The following is a 23,492-nucleotide window of genomic DNA, read 5'->3' as shown; positions in this document are numbered from 1 at the left end:
TGCTACCTTCTCCACAGCCTCCCTACATTCTTGGACATCCTGAAAAACAGCTAACCTACTTGCTGGACTACAAGTCCGGATCCCATCCTCCTGCCAAATTAGTTTAAACCCCCCCCGAAGAGTGCTAGCAAACCTACCTCCCAGGATATTGGTGCCATTCTGGTTCAGGTGCAACCCATCATGCTTGTACAGGTCCCACCTTCCCCAGAATGCAGTCCTTCTCCACTCAAAACTCTTACCTTCCCAGAAGCCTCTGTTGACAACTTCTGGGTTCCCACTCCTAGCTGAAAAAAAAACACAGACTGTGAAAAGAAAAACGTTAATTTAAACTGGTCTCCGCTTACCTTCCGGCTCCCCTCTCTGTGCACCCGCTGTAGCACTGAGTATTACAAATGTTACTTACCACTTATCAACCCAAATCATGATATTACTCAGATCTGGCTGCATTTGGACAGGGACTGCTTCAGCATCTGATGTGCTGAGTGGTAATGAATGTTGTGTAATTGTCAGTGATTATCCCCACTTCATTCCTGATGAAGAGCTTATGCTCGAATCGTTGACTCACCTGCTCATCGGATGCTGCCTGACCAGCTGTGCATTTCTAGCACCACATGTTTTGACTCTGAATGTGTAGAATTAGCCAGGTATTCCCTGTACATGAAGCAGGACAAATTCTACTCAGCTAATTAACTCTCCGTGAAAGTGATTGAAAGGATCATTGATAGTGTTATCAAGCACCACCTGCAAAGGAAGAACCTACTCAGTGATGCTTAGATGGGATTCCAATAAGACCACTCAGCTACTGAAGTCATGACAACTTTAGTTCAACCAAGCTCATCAAGGTTACATTTGACCAAAAATGGCATCAAGGAACCTGAGCAAAACTGAAGTCAATGGAAGTCAGGGAGGGGAATCTCTGCTGGTCAGTGTCATGCCTAGCACAAAGAATGATTCTTGTTGAGAGAGGGTGAGAATCAGATATCAGGGCAGGTGTCCCTCATTATAGTGTACTCAGCTCAATCAAATTTAGCTACGTCAACAATAACCTTCCCTTCACCAAAAGGCTTGAAGTGGGGATAATCACTGACAATTATACAACATTCATTACCACTCAACACATCGGACGCTGAAGCAGTCCGTCTAAATGCAGCCAGATCTGAGTAATATCATGATTTGGGTTGATAAGTGGTAAGTAACATTTGTACTACAGATGTCAGGCAATATCCATCTCTATCAAGAGTCTAACCACTGCTTCTTGACAGTCAATAGCATTGCCATCACTGAACATCCCACGAACATCCCACTGAACATCCCACACCATTGACCAGCCATACAAATACTGTGACTACTGGAGCATATCTAAGGTTAAGATAAAATATCTTAACTCTTTCCCTTTTGCTGATCTACATAAAATGCACAGATCAGGATAGTGATGGAATGCTTTTCATTTGTCTGGATAAGTGCAGCTCCAACACCACAAGAAATTTGACACCATCCATGACAAAGCAGCCTACTGGATTAACACCCAGTCCACCCTTTCAACCCATGATCCCACATTTCTTCTGCACTGACCTCTGAAGTTTAAGTGCAGCATCAATGTCCAAAACCAAATGTCACTACTAGGATGGTGTCAGTACACATTGACATACACAGACCCTCAGAGCGGCTGCACAGCTATGAGAGAACATTACCTTTGACATTCAGTCCCATTATTACTATTAGAAAGCAGCAGCAGTATGCGCCATCTAAACAGTGCACTGCAGGAACTCACTCCAACTCCTTCAACAGCATCTTCCAATCTGTGACCTTTACCATCTACAAGATGATGGTCAGCAAATGCATAGGAACACACCACTATCTAAACTTCCCCTCCAAAATGCGCACCCTGATTTAGAACCAGATTATTGTCCACCTTACTGTCATGAGTTCAAAATCCTGGAACTCCCTTCATAAAAGCACTCCCTAAATCCCAAAGACTGCAGCTGTTCAAAAAGACAACTCACTATTACCTTCACCAGAATGGGCAATAAGTGCTGGTCTTGTCAACAACACTGACATCCCATGAATAAATAAAAACACACAAGCAGGACACAGAAAACTAAACAATCTCTGAAGTAACAAACATGAGGCGCCCATGCTTTAAGAAAGAAGGCAAAATTTTTGGACAGTTATTTAAAGTCACCATAGTCTCAGAGGACCACAGGGTTGCTGTGTCATTAGAGAGAGGTGACTGGTGATTTAACCAGAGGGTCACCACACCTCAGGGGTAGGGTAAGGGAGAGAAGCCTCAGCTTACACAACTGAACTCATGCTGTTGGCATCTCTGCCTAACAAACCTGGCATCCAGCCAAAATGGTAATCAGAGCAGCACTATGGTTCTCTGGGACAGTTATTAGAGCAGATTAGAACAGAAAATACACTTGACCAACAGGAGGCTAAACAGCTACCATAATGCCAAGGAGGGGGGGGTGGAGGTCTGAGTAGTAGCCCACAAACCCACCAACACACTAAAACAGCAGCTAATGAACTTGAAAGACCCTATACAGACAACAAGCAAAACTAATGTCATTTACAAAATACCATGCAAGAACTGTAACAAACACTACATTGGACAATCAAGCAGAAAACTAGCCACCAGGATACATGAACATCAACTAGCCACAAAACAACATGACCCACTCTCACTAGTATCCTTCCATACAGATAAGGAAGGACACCACTTCGACTGGGACAACACATCTATCCTAGGACAAGTCAAACAGAGACACGCACGAGAATTCCTAGAAGCATGGCATTGCAATTTGAACTCTATCAACAAACACATTGAGTTGGACCCCATTTACCACCCCCTGAGAAAAAGAACAAGAAATGACATCACCATAGGAAATGACATGACCACAGGAAATAACATCACTAGCCCAAAGAAACCCAAACATATAAATAGAAAGCAGGAATCATCAGCAGTGCTTCATCCAGAGGCTCACTGAAGATGTTACCTAGTATGGTGAAAATGAACCTTCTAGCTCAGTGAACAAACCTCCATCCAGTGTAAAAATAGATAAGTTCACTGGGCCAGATGGAATTTACCCTAGGATTATCTGGGAAGCCAGGGAGGAGATTGCTGAGCCTTTGGCTTTGATCATTGTCCACAGGAATAGCGCCAGAAGACTGGAGGATAGCAAATGTTGTTCTCTTGTTCAAGAAGGGGAATAGGGAGAATCCTGGTAACTGTAGACCAGTGAGCATTACTTCAGTTGTGGGGAAAGTGTTATAAATGGTTATAAGAGATAGAATTTATAATCATCTAGAAAGGAATAAGTTGATTAGGGATAGTCAATATGGTTTTGTGAAGAGTACGTCATGCCTCACAAACCTTGTTGAATTCTGTGCAAAGATGATCAGACAGGTGGATGAAGGTAAAGTGGTTGATGTGGTGCATATGGATTTCAGTAAGACAATTGCACAAAATATGGAGGCATGGGATTGAGAGTGATTTAGGTCAGAAATTGGCTAGCCGAAAGAAGACAGAAGGTGGTTGTTGATGGGAAATATTCATCCTGGAGTTCAGTTACTAGTGGTGTACTGCAAGGATCTGATTTGGGGTCACTGCTGTTCGTCATTTTTATAAATGACCTGGATGAGGGTATAGAAGGATAAGTTAGTAAATTTGCAGATGACAGTAAGGTCGGTAGAGTTCTGGATATTGCTGAGGGATGTTGTTGGTTACAGAGGAACATAGATAAGCTGCAGAGCTGGGCTGGCAAATGACGTTTAATGTGCAAAAGTGTGAGGTGATTCACTTTGGAAGGAATAACAGGAATGCACAGTATTGGGCTAATGGTAAGATTCTTGGTAGTGCAGATGAGCAGGAGATCTGTGTCCACGCACATGGATCCTTGAAAGTTACCACCCAGGTTGATAAAGTTGTTAAGAAGGCATACAGTGTGTTAACTTTTATTGGTAGAGGGATTGAGTTTCGGAACCATGAGATCATGCTGCAGCTTTGCAAAACTGTGTTGTGGCTGCACGTGGGATATTACATACAGTTCTGGTCACAGCATTATAGGAAGGATGTGGAAGCTTTCGAAAGGATGTTGCCTAGTCTGGAGGGAAGGTCTTATGAAGAAAGGCTGAAGGACTTGAGGCTGTTTTCGTTAGAGAGAAGAAGGTTGAGAGGTGACTTAATTGAGACATAGAAGATAATCAGAAGGTTAGATAGGGTGGACAGTGAGAGCCTTTTTCCTCAGATGGTGATGACTAGCACGATAGGACATAGCTTTGAATTGAAGGGTGATAGATGTAGGACAGACGTCAGAGGTAGTTTCTTTACTCAGAGAGCAGTAGGGTGTGGAATGTACTGCCTGCAATAGTAGTAGACTCACCCACTTTAAGGGCATTTAAATGGTCATTGGATCAACATATGGACAAGAATGGAATAGTGTAGGTTAGATTTGCTTCAGATTCGTTTCACAGGTCAGTGCAACATCGAGGGCCGAAGGGCCTGCACTGCAATGTAATATTCTATCTATCTATAACTAGTGTCGTGCCCACTTTTGCTCATGATTTGTGCGCAGTAAATCTAGATCCTTTGCAATTTATGAACTTAGAACTTAGAATCCCTACAGTGTGGACACAGGCCCTTTGGCCCAACAAGTCCACACTATCCCTCCAAACAGTGACCCATTCCCGTACTATCCTATGTTTACCCCTGACCAATGCACTTAACCTACACATCCCTGAACTGCATTCTCATCATTTAACTAAATATCTTTATTATTCCTCCCAAAATGGACAATTTCATGTTTTCTCACATTATACCCAATTTGCCAGATTCTCCTGACTTGTTCTATAATTTGTCATCTTCTAAGGTTTTCTATACACCTTTCCTACCTGCGTGCCATCAACAAATTTGACAACTATACATTCCATGCCTTCATCTAAGTCATTTATATCAATTGTAACATTTGAGGCTTGAGCACTGGTCCCTGCAGCACACTGATTTGATTCAGGTTGACACATTGACCAAGTTTTACATATCTTCTGGCTACTTAAGAGGAGACAATCTGATCATGTTAACAAATCACTCACTATACCATTAATTTTCATTTTCTACAATAACCTTTAATATGGCACTACAACAAATGTTTTTTTGTAAATCTAAGTACATCCACTGTTTCCCTTTATCCACATCATATATTTCTTCCTCAAAGACTTCCAATAGATTGTTTAAACATCATTTCCCTTTGATAATTACCTTGAACTTATCTAAGTGCCTTGTTATAACTTCTGTAAAACATTTCCCAATTCACAGATATTAAACTAGTTGGCCTGTTTTGCTTTCTGTCTCCCTCCCTTTTTGAAAAAAAGTATTATTTTTGCTATTTTCCAATCTAATAGTACCTGCTCAGTATCTATAGAGTTTTGTAAAATTATCAAGATATCAACACCTAACTTACCACTTCTCTTCAGCCCTAAGGATTTGCCTTATCTCTACTCTTTGATTATGACATCTTCACAAATTTGATCCCTTGCCCACACTATTTAGTTTAAAATCCTCTCTAGTCTCTATTTAGGCAATTTTCAAAAACATAGGTCCCAGCACAGTTCAAGTGTCCCTTGTATGGGTGCCAATGCTATTTCTCAAACACCAATCTTTGACCGATATGTTCACCACCCTAATCTGATTTGCCGTATGCCAATTTGCAAATTGTACAGATGATATCCAGAGATTTTGGTCTTCAATATTCTCTTTCTTAATTTCTGTAGGTCTTCATACTGATCATTTCAAGCACCTTCTTGTCCTCTATGTAATTGGTACCTACATGGATCACAATGACTGAATCCATTCCCTTCAGTTCTGAACAGGACCCCCCCCCTCAGACCCTAGCCCCAGGCAGACAATAGTTATTGGAATTCCAGGTGTTTGCTGCTGAGAATGGTGTCTATCCCTCTGCATGTACTACTCCTTAAGGCCTTGATATTCCATTTTACTCTCTCTTTTGAGCAACTTCCTGGACCATAGTGCCATCGTCAGTAAGCTCATCCACTCTGTAGGTCCTACTCATGCAAACACCTTAAAGACCTTTAAACCTGTTGGACAATTGCAAAGGCAGAGGTTCTTGTGCCCCTACCACCTGGGCTCCCTTACTTGCCCCATTTGCAGTTTCATTCCTTTGTTCCCAAACACTGACAAGATCAAAAGAGTCTATCTTAAGAGGTGGGAAAGTCTGCAGGTACAATGAATGCAGGTAGCAGTCTTTCTCCTGATATTGATAGTTCAGCCACCAGCCCAAAAGCACTGTTCAAACTTCAAGCACTTGCAGCTGACTTGGATCTTACTGCCATCCAGGAGCTCTCTCATGCTGCAGCTGGGAAACATCACTCTTCCTGCTATCATTAATGTGCTCTAATTTAGTACCTAATTATTGTATTCAATTAAGTAATTAACCTTAACCTCAGAATAAACCATTCACCAGATACACACCAAATATTTAATATCTTCTCCCGTAACTAAGAACCAATTTGTGGAGGCTGAAAATGTTAGATAAATGAAGAACAAAGGAACACCTCTTTCCTGCTTCTGATTAGATTAGATTCCCTACAGTGAGGAAACAGGCCCTTCGGCCCAATAAGTCCACACCAACCCTCCAAAAGGTAACCCCACCCAGACCCATTTCCCTCTGACTAATGCACCTAACACCATGGGCAATTTAGCATAGCCAATTTACCTGACCTGCACATCTTTGGATTGTGGGAGGAAACTGGAGCACACGAAGGAAACCCATGCAGACAAAGGGAGAATGTGCAAACTCCACACAGACAGTCACCTGAGGCTTGAATCAAACCTGTGTCCCCAGCACTGTGAGGCTGCAGTGGCTAACCACTGAGCCACCATGCTGCCCCTTCTCCCAAGCCCCTTAATCACCCAGCTCTTAGCACTCAAGTTTTTAAGTCACACCAAATTGGTTATTTGTGTTTTAAAAAATTATTTAACCTACTTTCCTAATGAACCTTTCAGAGATGTTCATTTACACACGTCTGGAGCAAATGAGACTTGAACCGTGGCTTCCCAGTCCATCAGTAGGGACACTACCACTGCAGCACAACAGCAACCCTGCTGTTTGTATCATATGCTATGAATGCAAAAGGCCTGGCTGACCCAATACAGCAGTATCAGTTTCAGCTGCTTTCACAATTAACTGAGTAGAACTGCTCTTCAAGAGGAAATCTTGTTAATTCCCTGCTGAAGTTCATGACCTTTCGAATTTAAATTGTAGAGATAACAGTTAAATGATAATTATGAACAGTCTTTCTTTGGAGTGCCAGGATGGATTGAAGAGCCTCCCTCTGCATTGTAATAACTGTGATTTTATGATACTGTAATGCTTATAGCTTTATGGCAAGTAAAGCCTTTAAAAACAGTGATTGTTCCTATTTGTATTGGTTTGATTTGTAATCTCATTTAACTTCTGTTTTTGCAATTGCCAGTTGGCTACTACAGAATGATATTCTGGAGAATATTGAAGAAAATACCTTTGTCAATCTACCCAGTCTTAATGAAATGTGAGTAAATTAACTTTGCAATCTTTTGTTTGAGAAAAAGAATGTGTTTCTTTTTTCATTCACTGTTAATGTTTGTTCATTTGCTTATGATCTTTCAATCAGAGTCAGAAACCCTGCGCAGAATTTTCTCTTCTGAGGCTGGGCATCATCGTGGGCCCAAAAGGTGGGAGGGACTTCTGTTGGGATGGAGGTGAGGAGTTTGGTGGGAAGGGTGAGTTTCCCCACACAATTACAATTTTCCCAATTCAATACATATTCATGTGTGGGTAAAATGTCAAATTTTACGGACACATAATTCCGGGTGCCAACATTTGGATGCCATATTTAAAAGGCACCCGGATAGCACTGCACTCTCAGCAGCTCAGGAGAATCATTCGGCCTCTGCTCATCATCCCCATTCAGCCCAAGAGATGACAGAAACCAAGCTGTGCTTTTCCAGAGTACATGCTGTGGTGATTGTAACAAGGTCAGCTAAGTGGACCCCATAGAATATGAGTTCCCTGATTGGGGCTGTTAACCTGGTCCAGTTAGGGAGCCCTGGCTGGTACAGGTATAAACTGGAGTGCCAGACATGCTGTTCTCTCTGAGAGCTGGCTCTGAGGGAACTAGACCAGTGTCAAGGACTCTCTACATGTAAATGAGGAGTGACTTGGTGACAGGATATCAGTATCTGTGGAGTAATTTCACATGCCATTTTCTAGTGAATGTTTCATGCTCCTATAAGATTGAGTTAACATTGTAAGGTTGCAAACGTGCAGCACTGCAAAACTTCGGGGGAGATAGGGTGCCAGGCATCTCCCTCAGATACCTCATGGGCAAGTTATTTCTGTAACCTTGTTAAACCTACCAATATAGCACTACTGGTACCATAGTGATACTGCCTTTCAAACACCTACAAATGATCACAAGTAAAACATTAAAGGAGCTACAACATTCAGCAACTCAAGCACCATTAAGTTTCTGATCTTTCATCACAACCAGGAGGATGTAGAGCTCTGATATCTTTTCACCAGCAGCTTGCATGGGACAAAGATGGTTTTTTGAGTTCAGTCTCGCTTGCTTTCCCTGGTCAGGTTTGCTGGCATCAGCCAATGTATCTGTCTCTCTTGGGTGGGCTTGTTGGCCAAGTCAGACTTCACTTCTCACACTGCAAGTGTTTTTAGAAACCACAAGCCATACTACATATGACTGGGACTTCTCAAGAGTTGATCAACGTTGAAGGGCTTCACTCCCACACTGTAAACATTTACATAAGGAAGTGACTCAGTTTTGAAGGAGGCAAGTAACAGAAGATGTTTGTACTCACTGGAGAATCAAATACATGCATATGTGTAGTCTGCTTGTGAACTGACATCTTTCAAATTATTGGCTAACAAAATTACAACCCTGAACATAATTCCACTAGGATGTGTACTGTTACTAAATGTTCATGACATGTTCATGAATGAAATAAAAGTTTAACCCACCTGAAAAGTTCTATGAACTTACCAGCGAAAGTTTAATCACTTTAGGGAAACTTGTCTTATTGCCTGCCTCCCAGAAAATTGCACTCTCCATCTTTCATCTTGTTCAAACAAAAGTTTATGAAGGTGTAGGCATGTACTGTACCTTTAAGAGAGTGTGAAAGCTGGCTTAACAAACACAGAGTGTGTGCTGAAAAAAATTAAAAATGTAACATTTGGCTGTGAAACAAATAGCTGTGCTGTTGCTATAGTGCACAACAAATTTGAATTTGGCTGATCAGTTTAAATTAGCCCCAAGATACAAAAGTCCAATCGAATTTGAATTTTACTGTCTTGACAACATTAAACCAATGAGACAATCCAATGTTTTTGGATGTAAATATGGGGCATTTTGAAAAGTTAGCCAGAGTGGCAAAGAGCACCAATAAACGCAGACTGCTTGCAGAACCGCTGTCTGAAAGGTATCTGTTTATATAAAATCTGTGCAGCAGAAGACTGAAGAAAAGACCCATAAGAATCTACAGAGGAAGATGCAGAGGTCAATCGACACAACTGAAATTTGAAATTTGAATTTTTTTGTAAAGCTTAATCAGAGGTTTTATCGGATCAGTATAGTATTGTAGGGTGGGATGTAGATAAATTGTTAAGACAAAGGAGGTTTACAGTGTAGATAGTTGTTAATGTTTTCTTTTTTTCTTGGAGTTAAAAAACAAATTGTTTTTTTTCTTTAAATAGTGGGATTTGGTTGTTCTTTGTTACTCATACTTTTACAGACTATGAGCCGAGGTGAACTTTTCTGTGTGTTTGGTTTAAATTAGCAGAATGGCTTACCCTATGTTGTAACAAAAGCCACACACTGACCTGCTTCCAATCATTCTGATCAATTCCTCTTGTGGAGAACCTTTCAAAACATACCAATGCCTGCCAAAGTGTTTGAATGTTCCAAAGTTTCTTTGGAAAGCTAGAGGGAAGGTAAGAGAGTAGGGTCGCAAGGGTGTTAGATGGGTAGGAGGTTTGGGTAGCACATGTGTAACAGTAGATTGGATGATGGGGGTGGGGTTAGAGTGATAGATAGGCAGGCTCGCTGATAAGTTAAGTAGTGGCGTGGCAGCTTAGTAACTGGTAGATTGGTGGATGAGCTGGAAATGTGTTGCTGGAAAAGCGCTGCAGGTCAGGCAGCATCCAGGGAACAGGAGAATAGACGTTTCGGGCATAAGCCCTTCTTCAGGAATGTAGGCAGGTGCTGAGGAAGGAGATGTGGCTGTGGTAGCGAGTCTGTTTGAGAATGTGGCTGAAGAGCTTCTCGTTTCGGGCATAAGCCGATTCCTGAAGAAGGGCTTATGCCCGAAACGTCGATTCTCCTGTTCCCTGGATGCTGCCTGACCTGCTGCACTTTTCCAGCAACACATTTCCAGATTGGTGGATGAATCAATTGTAAGTAGGATTGCAGGTGGCAGGATGGCAGACTGGTGATGCAGGCAGGGTGGCAGATTTGTGAACTGGGTAGGTGTTTTGGAGTATGATAAGGCTAGGATAACAACTAACCAGGTCATTTTCGGCAGTTGTCATGTGAGGGTAGTTGAAGGGTCAGGTGGGGTAGTCAGGTTAGAGGGTAGTCAGGGATTCATGGTTAATTGTGGAGTCAGGGGTTAGTTGAATGTTGAGGGGTTCAAAGAGAGTAAGGGAGTCAGTATGAGGAAGACCTATCTTGCATTGGGAGCAATCTGCAGCATCTAATTAGTAATCTAATCTAATCAATCTGCAGCATCTCTTTTGTATTTGCTGAGTGGTGAGGTGAATTTCTCAGCAGGCAGAGGCAAGTTGCCAAATGACAGGGATGATTGCTTGTTACTCACCCTATTAATTGCACAACTCACATCATTAATATTCAGCTTTCCATCTTACCAAATGTGCCAATGTAGACATTGAGAATTTTTGACAAGAGCAGGTACTTGATAACCTCAGCTTGTTGCTTGCTCCTAAAGTATCTCTATGTAGGACACCAGGTACTGTCAACTCAGGGCATGCTCCTGTACCCAAAGGTACATTGGTATCTGACATGTGGCAGCATTTAAGAACTCTCATGGCACATCTCCAATTCATTTACAGCGCATTACAATGCTGCATCTCAGGGTGCAATTGCAACTGTCATTGAAATGCTGCTGCAAGAACACTGTGTGCTCAGGGGCATGGACTCAGCTCATGGCCTGGACCAGGCTACCTTTCCACTTGCTGTCACTGTGCTCACTCACTCTGTGCCTTCCTGCATGCTCCCTGCATCCCTGCTTTGCATTGCCTTGACTTACCTTTCTGCTTGCCCCCCCTTAACCAGCAATACTAGGTTCACAGTACTGCTATACTGCTGTGCAGTTTAGCACAGGCACTAAGGAAGGAAGCTTGTTATTCATGGCAGCTGTCCTTGCAAAGGGAGATAGCCTTCACTCACAGATCTTGGCACTGTGAATCAAGGGCAGCCTCTGACAACAGTCCAGGGGTTTGGACACAGTCGATGGTGTTCAGTGTCAGGATGTTGTCCACATAATGGGAGAATGTCAGGCAGCCCACTGTGGCTCAGTGGTTAGCACTGCTGCCTCACAGCACCAGGGACCTAGGTTTGATTCCAACCTTGGGCGACTGTCTTTGTGGAGTTTGCATATTCTCCCTGTGTCTGTGTGGGTTTCCTCTGAGTGCTCCACCTTCCTCCCACAGTCCAAAGATGTGCAGGTCAGGTGAATTGGACATTCTAAATTGCCCGTAGTGTTAGATGCATTATTCAGAGGGAAATGGGCCTGAGTGGGTTCCTCTTCAGAAGGTTGTTGTGGACTTATTGGGCCGAAGGGGCCAGTTTCATGCTGTGGGGAATCTAATCCAAACAAAATGTGATTCTTTTTGCCTTATTACGGGCACCTTTCTTGTCCTGGAATGAAAGGGAGTCAAGTATGAAGGAAGATAAAAATGGATAATACTTGGTGCAGGTAGAGCAGTGCTCTGGGTGAATGGGTAGGCAGTACAGAGGACATGCAGAATTAGTGATGTTGGGAGCTTGTGGTGGATAAGAGTGAGGGAGGGAAGATGGTACAGACAGTTGTGAGAATGGTAGAGCTTGAGCCTTGGTGGGAAGTGGATAAGGCAGCAGAGATAGTGTAAATGTGAGGTCTTACCGAGAAGATAGTGACTATATAATCCTATGTAAAACTATGTAATCCCTTACACTACACTGAGACCAGAAATGGGAGCACTGAGGGCAGTACTTTCGGGGATATAAAACAGCTTCAGGCTCATATATGAAGGAGCAGTTACACCGCATCAGCCTATGGATAACGTTCTAGTTCATGAAAGTTGGAAAAGTGGAGAAGATCACTGGCAGTCTTCCAACATTGTCTGTATTCCTCCAGACAGCTGAGAGAACACTGCCCTAAGTGTATACTTCAAACCAGCTTAGCATGATCTGTTGTTCTGGCATCCTTTGGTCCTGGAAGGAGGCAACATCCCTGCTTCATGCCATCCTGTCCAGCAGGGGCTCCAGATCCATGGCCACAAGATGGGGCAGCCAGTTTCCCTTGTGTGCCATAACTGAGGCAAATGTCAGGACCTGTGCAGGGCAGCTCCAGACTAATAGTGCTTATCCAGGTGTACAACAGGCTTCTAAGATAGCACCAGCGATGTTGGTCAGTTCTGGGATATCTGCGCTCTGGAGAGTGGTTTCATGAAAGGTACTTATTAAAGTGGACGAGAATGAGATTAAAGGGAGTGTCACTGGTTTGTGATAGGTAGATAATGAGACAGATTTTGTAAGATCCAGTGAAAACTCTTACCAGGTCTGACACAGGGAAACCCTTCAAAAAACTCAATGTAACTGGCACTTCGCCAAAAAAAACTAAAAGTTGTGCACCACTTGATTTTTTTCCAAGTTCCAAAACTCTTTTGGTATTTGAGCTACGGAGCAGCACTGAACTATTCCAGTTTAGAGTTCAAAAAGGAAAACTATGTAATCCATTACACTACACTGAGGCCAGAAGTGGGAGCGCTGGAAGCAGTACTTTCAGGAATATAAAACATCTTCAGGCTCATATACGAAGGAGCAGTTACACCCAATCAGCCTGTGGATAGCATTCAAGTGCATGAAAGAGGAACATGGCCAGGGTATCAGGGATATGCTAAGGGCACTACACAATTCAAGAATGCACACTAAAGGTGAAATATTAATTCTCTAGAATGATTATATTTCTTGGACACATAATCCAAGAACAAGGCATTATGGTGCATTCAAGGAATTGAAAGGCCACCAGAGATTTACTGGCACTGATGTGCATAAACGATGTACAATAATTTTTGGACATTGTGAATTAAATAGGAAAGTTTATCTGCAACTTAGCCAGTCTTATTCAACCATTAACAGGGTTTTTTAAGGAAGCCCAGCAATGGTCATAGATTTAGGAACAGACGGCAGCTGAGAAGCAGAAGTTACTTTCAACTAATGTCCTGGCACATTGCATTCATGTTTTGTTCACTATTATAGCTGTAAATGTATCCTCTATCTGTTTAGAAGCAGGGCTTATCTAAATGAAAATGAATTGAATACAAAAATGTGTTTATTTTATATCAAAAGCTTTAACAGAGACTGAACAGAGATATCCAACCATAGAAAGGTCAATGGTAATATTTCATGATGATGATAAAAGTCTGCAAACTCTTTCACAGAATTGAAATTCTAGGAATCAAGATAGATCATAAGTTTTTTGTAATATTATTGGAATTAAAATAAATCTCAAAAATGCCTGAATGAATACAAAAATTCAGGCTTAGACAAATGAAATATAACAATATCATTGTTTATGTTTCTAAGCAAGGCACAAGTAATGTCCAATACTCTCTCAAGTACAATAATAGATCAAGCAGTAAAAGAGGATTTTATTCTTGAAGAAAACATAATGTTTTATTCCATGTTCATAATTAATACACTGGCAACTGATGGAGAAATTTGTGCAGCTCAAAATCTAATCAGGAATGAGCAGAGGTCAAACAACTGTGTGTGCAAGGGTGGTTGAAGTATAGTCCAGTTGGCAGTGCGCTGAAAAAGAAAGCATAAGCAGACATAACAGTTGCCAACATTGGAAGTTTTATTGGTTTTTGGCCATGGAATATTTATACCGCAGTCAATGTGAAGAAAAATTCTCCAGAAACAGAAACTCTTTAGAGAATATCTAGATATTATGGAGCACAGAGCAATAACACAACCAGCAATTTACTGACAAGGCATTTCAAAGATGTACAGGATTACATTTCAACATGCATGCCATATACAGTATAGAGCCAATTATTTTATCAAGATTTTTGAACAAGCCATGAGAAAGGCTAACAACAGATTTGTTTGATTTCAAGAGGAAGGTGCATTAGTAAGTTGCATAACTGAATTAAAAAATCATCTTGTAACCACAGCTGACTCAGTTATCAGAGCATTGAAATGAATCTTAGTAATATGCAGTTTCGCAGGTTAAGTATCGAACAATGGACCTCAATTTGTGAATGAGGATTTCAGGAAAGTCATGATGGAAATAGTTATCAGCAGAGATGCAGAGGGGGCAGTCAAAACCATGGAGTTACAGATTCCAGACTGAGAACTAGCTCTACTTCATTACAGAGAAATATCATTGAATGTTGGATACTCACCAGAGAAATTATTAATTGGAAGGCATAAAAAAAAATGGATGTCCCATTTTGGTCTGGAACCTCAAGCTAAACATAACCTCTGAAGACCATAAGAAGGTAGAACAAATGGAGAAACAGCATTGCAGAGGGGGTACAGCTCTCGACATAGAGTTGACAACCGAAAAGTCACATCAGAAATTTTGGTTAAGGGGCAAGAAGGTAGAAGCCACCGTCATCAGAGAAACCAATAAATGAAAATCGTATATTGTTAGAGCGGCTAAAGGAAAATTCAGGAGAAACAGGAATGTATGATTTTTCTCAAGGCAAGGAGTAAGACCATAAGATCATAAGACCATCAGACATGAGAGCAGAAATTAGGCCATTCAGCCCATCAAGTCTGCTTCGCTATTCAATCATGGCTGATAAATGTCTCAACCCCATTCTCCCGCTTTCTCCCCATAACCCTTGATCCCCTTGACAATTAAGAACCTACCTATCTCTGTCTTAAATATACTCAATGACCTAGCATCCATTGCCTTCTATGGCAATGAATTCCATAGATTTACCACTCTCGGTCTGAAAAAATGTCTCCTTTTCTCCATTCTAAAAGGTCTTCCCTTTACTCTAAGGCTGTGCCCTGGAGTACGAGTTTCTCCTACCAATGGAAACATCTTCCTAACATCCACTCTGTCAAGGCCATTCAGTATTCTGTAATTTTCAGTTTGATCCCCCCTCATGCTTCTAAACTCCAATGAGTATAGACCCAGAGTCTGCAAATGTTTGTCATATGTTAAGCTCTTCATTCCTGGAACCATTCTTGTGAACTTCCTCTGAACACATTCCAGGGTCAGTACATCCTACCTGAGATACAGCCCAAAACTGTGTGATTATCATAGGGATATGGGATGGATGTACCTAAACTACATCAGGTAGAGCACCATGTTAAACAACACTTCCAGAATAATCACCTCCATGTTGAAATCAAATGACCAAGTCAGGATTTCTAGTCTGATTTCTAGATAGCCTTGACCAATGAAATTAGGATGTTGAGATGGAAGGTGATAATAATATTGTTCATGGTGATGTAAATAATTACAAAGAATTTTTAAGTTGAATAAAAATAATGTAAACCAAGTAGAAAAAAACTTTGAAGGGGGAGGTAGTATAATTATACAAATGAGTGATGATGTAACTGATGACGTGGCTCTAGAATCAGTAAGAGGGATTGAGAGAAGGCATCAAACAAGAAAAAGCATGTAAAGAGAAGGGTATATTGCAAGTGATCAAATTCAGTTCCCTTGTGCAATGTGGAGATGTAAATAAAGCAGTGTGACAATACGTCAGGAGTAGAAATTTTTTTTGTAAAGATAAGGAGCAAACAGCCTCAGAAGGAGCACGTATAGACACCCAAAGCCTGCGTTACTAAGGACCGTTATTTAATTGTGCTGGTGACAGTAATAATGTAAATCACATGATAAAGCAACTTTCAACCTTCCCACTATTTATCGTGAGTGATTTCTTTGTCTTTGTTTTTATGTTTCAAGTGCTTCCTGCCTTAAAGACATTCCAGTTCTCTTTATCTTGATTTTCATTAACCTCTACTCTGCTGTTCATAAATATTTAATTTCTGTTCAAAAAGCTGATGGTATAAGTTCCACTGTCTACCTTGTGAGTCAACGAGGTAAAAACAATGACTGCAGATGCTGGAAACCAGATTCTGGATTAGTGGTGCTGGAAGAGCACAGCAGTTCAGGAAGCTCCTTGGATACTGCCTGAACTGCTGTGTTCTTCCAGCACCACTAATCCAGTACCTTGTGAGTTGCTAATATTCATCCTTTGATAACAACATAGTCACATTCCATCCATCCCTTTTCTTGAATCCCCTTTTTACACAAGTCACAAGGCAGTGAATATATCCTGCCTACTATTCCCTTCTAATCTCAGTGTGCTGAGGGCCCATGTAGTACCATTTGCTTGGATGAAATTAGTTCAGTATAGAATGGGGATCAGCCCTGAAACTGTTGCTGTATGTGGTTTATAAGGACCATATACAAAAAATACCAACACATCCATGTCTAACCTCTGCACAGATTGTGAGAATAAGAGCAAGGAAACTGGAAGTTCTGGACTTAAACCATTTTGGTGACTCTGGTATTTGCCTTTTGCCAGATTGATGTTTGACTTTGCATAAGCAAGTTTTTTTGTGTGTGGATAACAGTTGTTTTAGCAAAATAGGCTACAGCATATAGAATCTGCTTTGTAAGTTTCAGGTCCGCAACTTACATTGTCAAGTGAATGATGTCAGTTGCAGGCCGTTTGTTGCGGTTATAACATAAATTGTAACAGGCTTTTGTGGCATAGTGGTGATGTCCCTACCTCTGACCCAGGAGAATAACATTCAGGTCCTACCTGCTCTAGAGATATGTAATAACATTTCTAAACCGGTTGATTAGAAAATATCAAAATAAATTCTAACCTCCAGATTTTGAGTTCTCTAAATAAGTCTAAATTTTCACATTCAATGACAATTTCAGTCATATTTGTTTAGTTTTAGAAGATAATTTGCTGTATTTTACTCTACAGTGTATTGAAGAATCTGTTTTCTGTATCTACAAATGTGTGTTCCTCCTGTATGTGTCGTTTTGTATTTTTGAGTGTCATTTTTACATGGCGTATACTTCAAACCCCAAATCATGGAATTTTATGTTTTGCTCGAGCATTTTTGCATAATACTCACACATTAATGCGACTGCCATGAGTCATTTTTTGCCCATGAGTTCCAATGTTCTCTGCCATTCTCCCATTAAGCCATAGGGTCAGACAGCACGGAAACAGACTCTTCAGTCCAAGCAGTCCATGCCCACCAAAAACAAACTGGCCCCATCTGCCTGCATTTTTAGATTTTAGATTTACGTTTAAGCTTTATTGCTGCATTTAATACATATCCCTCCAAATCTTTCCTATTTGTGAACTTACCCAAATGTCTTCAAAACGTTATGATTGTGCCTCTATCTACCACTTTCTCTGGCAGCTTATTCTACATGCAAACCACTCTCTGTGTAAAAGAAATTTGCCCCTCATGTCCTTTTTAAATCATTCTCCTCTCACTTTAAATATATGCCCCCTAGTTTTAAACTTCCACGCCTTCAGGAAAAGACCTTTGTCATTCATCTTATGTATGTCCCACATAATGCTATAAAACCTCAGTAACTTCAGCCGTCAACCTCCTATGCTCCAGAGAAAAAATAAGATTGTCATTTTTTTTAAAAGTTACTACAACTAGATTTTACAAGGAAATATGAAGAGAAAATTTACAATGATGAACCACGCATGGATTTTGTTTCTTTGAGAATATGCAGAAAGGATACAGAGGAAGTAAGCTTCAGATGATCAAATATAATCTGGAATCTGTTGAAAAGTACCCATTCATTTATTAAATGATTCAACTATTTGACTCTCTTATAACAGAAGCAATCCAAAAAACAGTTTTTTTTTCTTCATGAATGATACATACCGTCACTACAGTTTTGTTTTGAAGTAATGTTTACTAACTTTTCTGAACATCTTGGAAGTTTCCAAAGTTGTAGCAATGGCATTGTTTTAACTGAAAACCAACCTGACCATATCTATTAAAGATTCCCAAACAGGCTCAAAATTATTTCGACATAGAAATATTTGGAATCATAGGCAGAGACACTTAGCAAACAATATACTCGACTTTGACATTGATCAAAAAGTGAATTGAATATTTCACAACATCACAAGCAAAATGATAAACAGCTGTGAGAGGTTAGGGAGGAGTTTCTGACTTGGGTGAAATGTGATTTTTCAGGAAAATAATTTGCCTAAAATAACATACCTTGATGAGTATAAAAATGGATACTGCACAGTTTGAGTAATAAATTAATGTTACAGTAAACGTTAATTTTAAGCACAATATCAATTCATTACCTGTGATAAACACACATTTAAATAATCTAAAATGACCTTTAAAAGGTGCAGCAAACCATTTCCTAGTATATAGTTAACAAATTCTTAGTAAATATTCTTAGTAAAGTTTTTAAAATATGCTTACTTGTGTCCTTGCACACAAGAGATTGCACCTATTCATTTGTTTTCTTCATTCTTTCATGGAATGTGGGCATCTCTGGCAAGGCCTGCATTTACTGTCTATTCCTAATTGCCCTTGAACTAATTGGCCTGCAAGACAATTTCTAAGGACAGTAAAAAGATAACTGTATCATGGAGTCTGGGGTTACATATAGGCCATACCAGGTAAAATGTCAGTTTTCCTTCCCCAAAGAATATTAATGAGCCAGATGGATTTTATACTCTTCTCAATGGCCTGCAAACAAGTACAGTTATCAGGCAGTACCAGTTATGATCCATTTGACCTAGGAGCGTAACCAATTTCTGTGGACAAGCCCTGCTTTCAGCACAAAAACTTTAAAAGCTAAGGCAACAAAGGGCTGTGCAGACTTCAATTCATGTATAAAGTTCAGCAATCCCTTGTGCCAGCAGCACTGAGGTTGACTGATTGCAATGCAAAAAGAGGAGACAAAATCCAAGCAAATAGACTGACTTTCCTTTTGTTGTCTGGTTCACATTTGCCTGAAGAATGTTGGTTAAATCTTGCTCATCCATGTAGGTCTATAGTTCAAATGAATGGTTCTGATTGTAAAGTAAACTGAGGAAATGTTCTTATTTACAAAATGTCACTTATCTATGTTTATTTATTTTTAAATAGTTTGTTACAGTAATTTCTTTCAAATTTCTTAAAGTTTACACAAATACCTTAAAAACTCAAATTGAACAAATACAAAAGTCTGACAGAATTTTTATGTAATCTCCCTCTGAGGAAACTGATAGGATCCATGAGTGGTAACACAAGCCACAGTGTAAGTCCATTGCTGCCCACCATCCTATAGATTGACAAGAGCAAAAGATAAGGTTGAAACATTTGCTGCCAACTTTAGCAAAAAGTACCAAATACATAATATATCCCAGCCTCCTCCAGAGGTCCCGAGCATCACAGGTGCAAGTCTTCAGCTAATTCGGATCATGTGAACTGCATGTGAATGTTGGAGGCAATAGATACGGGAAAAGCTATGGGCCCTGACCAGATTTTGACAACAGCACTGAAGGCTTGTCCTCCAGAACTTGCTCTAGCCCCAGCCAAGGTGACCCAGTACAGGTGTAACACTTCCATCTACTTAACAATCTGGAAGTTTTCCAGGTATATCCAGTACAGAAAAAAAAAGCAGGGCAAATCTAATCCAGCCAATCACCTTCCTCTCAGTCTACCCTCGATCATCAGTAAAATGATGGAAGATTTGCGATTTTGGAGAAGATCTGGGAATCAAGTTGTAAGTTTGCTCACTGAGCAGCTTAGCGAGCAACCTTACAATCTGATGTAGGATATTAATGGTACTATAAAGCAGCACCTGCTCAGTAATAACCTGCTCAATGACATCTAGTTTGGGTCTGCCAGGGCTACTCAGCTCCTGACCTCATTACAGCCTTCGTTCAAACATAGGCAAAAGAGCTGGATTCCAGAGGGGAGCTGAGAGGGACAGCCCTTGACATCAAGGCCACATCTGACTGAACTCACATCCTCATGTTCCAAAACCTGTCCACCATCTACACTGCACAAGTCAGGAGTGTAATGAAATACACTCCACTTACCTGGATGGGTGCAGCTGCAAAAACATTTAAGAATCTTGATACCATCCAGGAGAAAGTAGACTGATTGAATGGCATCATATCCACATTCACTCCACCACCAATGTTCTGTAGCAGCAGTGTGATCCATCTACAAAATTCACTGCAGAAATTCACTAAGGCTTCTTGGACAGCAGTCTTCAATCCCATGATCACTTCCATCTTGAAGAAGCAGATACGTGGGAAGAGCACTACCTGCAATTTCCCTACAAGACGCACCACCCTGGTTTGTACATACATTGCTATTCCTTCAGTGTCTTTGCATCAAAATCCTGGAATTCCTTTCCTCGTGGCATTGTGGATGTACCTACAGCAGACATTGATGCAGGGGATCACAAAGGAAGCTTACCACCATCTTCTCAAGAGCAACTAGGGATAGGCAAAAAGCTCTCGCCGTGATAGCAGTGCCCACTTCTCACAAGTGCATAAAAAATATTAGGGTAAAAATCTCCCATTGACTGTGCCTTACCAGGTCCATTCTAGTTTGTATTCTAGCTGAAAATGTGTTGCTGGAAAAACGCAGCAGGTCAGGCAGCATCCAAGGAACAGGGAGAATCGACGTTTCGGGCATAAGCCCTTCTTCAGGAATCGGCTTATGTCCGAAACGTCGATTCTCCTGTTCCTTGGATGCTGCCTGACCTGCTGCGCTTTTCCAGCAACACATTTTCAGCTCTGATCTCCAGCATCTGCAGCCCTCACTTCTCCTAGTTTGTATTCTAGCCTGTACTGATGAAATGCTTTGAAACTCTGTGATGTATTACATGTCTATCCACTGGTGGCTTTGAAGGTGAGGAACATTTACACCTGCTAACTACATCACAGCAAATCAGTGGGGGATAGGAGAACTGTTCAGCAGCCCACCCACCATTGGGCCTTTTGAAGCTGGTGAGCAATAAATTCTCAGATAAGGACCTCAACCCACTGCAGCAAGGGGAGATCCATATCAGTTGGAAATCCCAGCAACTTTAGCTTCCTGGGTTGGTATGGAGCAAGTTGTGGTAGTGGGTAGGGAAACACTGTTTGCATGCCCCTTAGTCATTCCCTTTCGCCTTTAACTATTTATTGCCCAGTCGGATGCTGAGATGGGACTTTCTCTGGAGGGAGAAATTCCCACCTCTAACCAACTAACACTACACACAGCAATGTTTGTGAACGTTTATAAGCACAAGATTGCAAACAGATTTTGTGTTTGTACATATAGAGCTTGGTACTTATGACCTGAAGACAAATACTATAATGATTTTTCTTGAATGTTATCAATAAATACACTGCTTGAGACTGTGATAATGGATGACATGCTTTGATATATACAGCATGATACTTTCCACAATGCCTGAGATATAGATCTTCAGAATTGGCCAAACATTGTAACATTGATTTTAATATTAATGATACTAAAACGTTTGTCTCAGCTTAGCAAGGCCACAAAAAAGCAAGCCGAGCCCTGAGACCTTGTCGGCTTAATTGAATTGGAAAGTAAGCCAAACTACATCGAGCTTTGATTAGACCACACTTAGAATATTGTGTGCAATTTCTGGTCACCATTTTATAAAATGAATGCAGCCTTACAGGAATGATATGAAAAGTGTGTGCACAAATGTATCAAAAAAAAGACATACCGGATGAGTCTGTTTCTCTTGAAAAAGTAAAGCTGAGAGGTGACATAATAGATGTGTCTTAAATACTGAAAGAATTTAGGAAAGTGGATATTGAAAGAATGTTTCCCTTGTGAGGAAGAGTATAGATGCAGGCCATCAATATTAAATAATTGGATGCAATAGGGTTAGGGAATTCAAAAGAAAACATTATTACCAAAGAGGGTGAAGTGAATAGTGTGGATGCATTTATGAATAAGCTAGGTATTGATATGACTGGGGAGGGAATAGAGGGGCACAGTGCTAGATTTAGATGAGGAAAGTTGGTGAGGTAGAAATTCTGAGCATCACTGAGATACTGAAACATTTAAGAGGTTGTTGTTGCATTGTTTGAAAGGTGTGATTTCTAATATTCAGCTTCAGATGCAGCGATTCTACTTGTTGTTCCTTATTTTCATTTTAAAATGCATATTCTGTTGAATAAGTTGTGAAATTGATGGGCAATACCCTGATGTGGGTTTTGACTAACTTACTTGAAGACCTGTATATTGTTCTAACACGGATATCAGCCCATGCTGAAATAGTGCAGTGTGACACTCCGTGAGTTACATTGTCAAAACCACTATCTTTCAGAAAAGTCATTAAGCTGAGCACCCCTAAGTCCACAGAGGCTGGCATCCCATCACTAAGTTACCCTTTATTTAAACATGCATTATACTTGACACTGATCCAGTTCCCTCAGAGTCAGCTCTCAGAGTGAACAGAGCCTCTGACACTCCTATTTATTTATTTATTTTTTTCTCACACCCGGGTGGCCAGTGACAAACACTGCCCTTCACATCAAAGGGCAGTGCTGTGTGATCAAAAACAGTGAGGGGGAGGGTAGGGACTAAATCAAAATAGAGTTGGTGGGGGAAATAATACACTCCACTATTCCCCTGTTAATTTTTTTTTTATTAAACAAATTACAAAACAGTTTACAAAAAAACATTAACAGCTGTACACAAGAGACAGCAATTTTACAAGGGAGAGGAGCAGCAAAGCTAGGCCCCGAACCCTACCGTTCAACCATTTTACAGGGAGAGGAGGACGAACCTCAAATCCCAGTTCCACATATGACAAGACAGTGAATTCCTTGTTAATTTTTTTTTTTGCTGTGTGATCAAAAACAGTGAGGGGGAGGGTAGGGACTAAATCAAAATAGAATTGGAGGGAGAAATGATGCACTCCACTACTCCTGTTTATTTTTTTATTTTTTTTTTATATTTTTTTTCTTTTAACCCCCACACTACCACCTAAGACACTCCTGTTTATATCTGTCAGTCAGGATTCTCTGATTGGACCAGGTTAATAGCCTCAATCAGGGAACTCTTATTCAAAAGATCTATCTGGCAGACCTCATTATAATCAATACAACTTTTCAGCTGCATTTGCCCTGTCAGGTTAATGTAAAAGATTCCATGCTTTATTTTGAAGAAGAGCAGGGGATTATCTCATGCCC

At 40.7% G+C, this 23,492-nt stretch overlaps 1 protein-coding gene across 1 annotated transcript in view; it reads left to right on the top strand.

Moving 5' to 3' along the window:
- Positions 1 to 23,492, top strand: part of LOC122552860 (follicle-stimulating hormone receptor-like) — a 141,920-nt gene that overhangs the window by 20,828 nt on the left and 97,600 nt on the right. Inside the window, exon 2 of the mRNA XM_043695907.1 lies at positions 7,489 to 7,563. Within this exon, the coding sequence (XP_043551842.1) occupies positions 7,562 to 7,563 (2 nt within the window). The 5' untranslated portion in view covers positions 7,489 to 7,561. The remainder of the gene's footprint in view (positions 1 to 7,488; positions 7,564 to 23,492) is intronic.

Source organism: Chiloscyllium plagiosum, chromosome 9 (genome assembly GCF_004010195.1).
Source record: "Chiloscyllium plagiosum isolate BGI_BamShark_2017 chromosome 9, ASM401019v2, whole genome shotgun sequence".
Taxonomy (NCBI): domain Eukaryota; kingdom Metazoa; phylum Chordata; class Chondrichthyes; order Orectolobiformes; family Hemiscylliidae; genus Chiloscyllium; species Chiloscyllium plagiosum.
The sequence above is the reverse complement of the archived record's forward strand: the minus strand, read 5'-3'. Positions and strand labels throughout refer to the sequence as shown.